Genomic DNA, 4,178 nt, shown 5'->3' on the forward strand with positions numbered 1-4,178 from the left:
AATTATTAGATATATGAATGTGTGTTCTCAAATCTAACTAGTAAGATTTGTGTTGAAATATTTTCTAATTATTTTGACATCAAAAATGCATCATAGAAATACAGGAATAAATGCAGTCACTGACTATATATATATTTAAATATATCAACCACAAAAATTAATGAAGTCAAATTTAATGTCTTTTAAAAATGTACAGTCTATAGAAAATTTTATTTTGATTTTCACAAAAGGATAATAATTCTTTCAAGCTCCACAATAGATAATAAACAAGAAAGTTAAGAAATTTGATTTTGTCATGTAAATGGCCGGTTTTAACAGAGAAATTTGAAGACTGTCAGAATAATTAGTCTGAAAAACACAGGAATAACAGAAGAGAGCTAATCATTCACACATGGTAATTAGTGTTAGGCCTACAGTAGACCAATACTATTAAGAATGTACGTTTTATATTCAGTGATAATTACCAACAGACTTGTGTATCTTAAATGCAGAAAATCATTTGAAAAGACCATATCTATAGTCAACAAATGACTTTTCCATTCTAATAAACACCAAGTTCACCTGTGGTGTGTCACTATATAATAGTCACTCAATATTAAAAATCCTTTCAAATTTATATTTGTCTTCTTATTATTGTCAATGTCTAGTCACACAAGTTTCAATAACTTCATTTGCATTGAATATCATCAGTCAGGAGTTTTTTTTATAATATTGGTCATTAGATTCTAGTTTATAAACTTCTATATCAATTTATAACTAACTCTTAGGATCAACAATTTGAATAAATGTTCCCAGAAAATTCTGCTTTACACAGGAGACTCTAGGTGCCTTAAGAGTATTCTGTATTTTGATTTCTGATTCATTTATTAGAAACTGATTTTATCTTCCTCTGTATAATAACTTTTGAAAATATTCCCAGGTCACTATATATTTTAAGATTTCCTTTTATTAAATTAGAGTATTAGAATTGACAAGGACCCTTCAGTTGAATTTCCTGCATAATCTAGATGCATAAAACACCTTTTGCCTTGATTATGAATATGTAACACAAAAAATTTTCAAAACAAACCAATTTGTAGTTCCACATATTTCACACAAGTTTGAAAGGTATCTTTCCCTTGAATGTGTTAATGTACTCACAATTTTTAATAGAATAATGAATTGAAAGAATTCTTTCACTCTGAGGAAATGTTTTGATTTTATATGGTAATATTAAATGAAATTTGATAGTCATTCTGATGAGAACATAAGTGTGTTTTAAAGTCTACTATCCAACATTTTACTTTGCTGATTTTTATGAATTCTGTATGATATCCATCATTAATTTCTTATTCTCAGGGACATCCAGTGAGGACATGGAAACAGGGAATGCAACAGTGCTGACACAGTTTGTTCTCACAGGACTCACTCATCTGCCACAGTGGGAAATCCCCCTCTTCCTGCTGTTCCTGGTGATCTATCTCATCACCATTGTGGGGAACCTTGGTCTCATCACTCTCATCTGGAATGACCCTGGCCTTCATATCCCCATGTATTTATTTCTAGGGAGTTTAGCTTTTGTGGATACTTGGTTATCATCCACCGTGACACCAAAGATGCTAATAAACATTTTTGCCAAGAGTAAACTGATTTCTCTTTCAGAATGCATGATACAGTTTTTTTCATTTGCAATCAGTGCAACCACAGAGTGTTTTCTCTTGGCAGCAATGGCCTATGATCGCTACATAGCCATATGCAAACCTTTACTCTACCCAGTGATTATGACGAATAAACTCTGTATATATTTGTTAATATTATCCTTTATAGGTGGATTTATTCATGCTTTAATTCATGAAGGCTTTTTACTAAGACTAACATTCTGTAATTCCAACATAATACATCATTTTTATTGTGATGTTATGCCACTGTTAAAGATTTCCTGTACTGACCCTTCTCTCAATTACCTAATGCTTTTTATTTTTTCTGGATCAATTCAAGTATTTACTATTTCAACTATTCTTGTCTCTTACACTATCATTCTGTTTTCAATCTTAAATCAGAAATCTATCAAAGGCATAAAGAAAGCCTTCTCCACATGTGGAGCCCATCTCTTGTCTGTGTCTTTATACTATGGCCCTCTTCTTTTCATGTACGTGCGTCCTGCATCTCCACAAGTAGATGGCGATGATATGATGGATTCTGTATTTTACACCATCATAATTCCTGTACTGAATCCAATTATCTACAGTTTGAGAAATAAGCAGGTAAAAAATTCACTTGCAAAATTCTTAAAGTTTTAGGTCTCATATTATTATCATCTGCTTTATTCTTATTAAAAACATTGCAATGCTATGCAGAATTAATTTGAGTGTATTTTGTGCATTGTTCAAAATGTTTTGAAAATAAACCAAGCATAGAATTCTGTTGTGGGTCTTGTTTTGTAGTGTATGTTTGTCCTATATGCACATGTATGTTGGAGTAGTTCTATTTAGTCATGCAAACATGTACATTGGCCAGAGTATGTCAAATATCCTGATTATTCATTTTTAAGTTATCTGCTTCAAAGAGTATCATTCATTATACATGGAGCCAGAAACCTGCTAATCATAACAATCCTTCTTATACAGCCCCCATATCACTAATATTGGAAGCATGTTTGGGGCATCATCTTCTCAACAGTGGAATTGGAAACCCTTTCTGCTGTCAGTTGTATGATATATTGCTTTGGTGATGAACACAGTTATTCACCTTCTGTAGCAAATGCTGTTACCCATTGAACATATCCCTCTTCCCCAGAGTTAACACTGAAATGGACTCTAGTCTATGTAGCTATTTTTAGTATTTGAAATAAACTTTAAATTATACAAATAGTTTTAATGAAATGTTCCAGTATAATAAGATAAATACAATAGGATTCAATTTAAAACATTTTAATGGGTTTGTATGCCATTCATTATGTCATTTTAAATACATTAACTTAAGTAATGATGTGGTTCTTATAAATATAAAGTGAATATGATGTCATTGTCAGCATGAAGAATCATAGAACTTTAACCAATTCAGATAAATCAGTGCTATATTTGTGTAAATAAGCACAAACTTTCAAAATTTTTAGAAATATAGTTCTTTAGTTAAATTCATTTGTGTGAAATAATGATTGTAGCAACAATTCAACTTGTGTTTCTCACAAAGAGTAAAAAAGATATGGTGGTGCAAGTTCAAGTTAAGACAGTGAACAGACAGTCAAAGAATGCTCTGTGGTCGGTGTGCTTGTGAGAGTGAGGAGAGGGGCATCACACTCACCATCTAGGATGAGTCTGTGTTTCTTTTTAGTTCTGTTTTATGTTTTCTCCCCAGACATAAAGTTTCAGTGATACAAGACATTAATGTCTTTTATGAAATAAATAATTGGGGAATTTTATCGAGAAAAAGTCCTGGAGAAGATAAGAACAATGTTGAAGTTAGTTTGATTCGGGAAATAATCAAGCTAGCTAAAAGATCAAACAATTATAAGAGTCTCGATAGCTAAATTATAGACCCTAAGTGCTCTTCGAGCAGATGAGGGAGGGTGACTTGATCGGGGGAGGGGGAGGGAAATGGGAGGCGGTTGCGGGGAGGAGGCAGAAATCCTTAATAAATAAATTAAATTTAAAAAATAAAATAAAATAAAATAAAATAAAGATTCTGGAAATATGGGGAAAAAAGTGAGTTGATTAGGGTTTAAATAGGTTATCTAGAAGTTTTAGAGTATGTAGTTGAAGAAACTGTTTTAAATTAGATCACCTAAGCTCAAAGAGTAACAAGATTTTATGAAGTTCTAGTGCCTGGAGGTTTTCTGAGACTTATGTGAAAGAGAACAAATTTTACGTGCTTTATATTTGGGGTGACCTTGGTTATAGACTTCATGCATAGGGTGAGTACAGAATGAGTGAACCATCTTCAGATCCTCCTGTGTTTCTTCTCCATACACTAATATTGGTTAAGAAGAATTCCACTCCAGACACTACTCCACTTTGTGCATTCATTGCAACACTTTGTTTTACCTTCTGTTGATAATCTCGTCCTTCCCAAAATGTTTTCCCATGTGCTTTGGGATTAAATGTTTCTTGGATAAATGTTAGTGGAAATGTATTGCTAGTATCATATATACATTATATATATATATATATATATATATATATATATATATATATATATAT

The 4,178-nt window shown here is 31.9% G+C and overlaps 1 protein-coding gene across 1 annotated transcript; it reads left to right on the plus strand.

Moving 5' to 3' along the window:
- The first annotated feature begins 1,355 nt into the window (after positions 1–1,355).
- Positions 1,356–2,279, plus strand: LOC142848438 (olfactory receptor 5H19-like). The gene has a single exon (XM_075970847.1). The coding sequence runs from the start codon at positions 1,356–1,358 to the stop codon at positions 2,277–2,279; it is 924 nt and encodes a 307-aa protein (XP_075826962.1).
- The last annotated feature ends 1,899 nt before the right edge of the window (positions 2,280–4,178 follow it).

Source organism: Microtus pennsylvanicus, chromosome 1 (assembly GCF_037038515.1).
Source record: "Microtus pennsylvanicus isolate mMicPen1 chromosome 1, mMicPen1.hap1, whole genome shotgun sequence".
Classification (NCBI taxonomy): Eukaryota; Metazoa; Chordata; class Mammalia; order Rodentia; family Cricetidae; genus Microtus; species Microtus pennsylvanicus.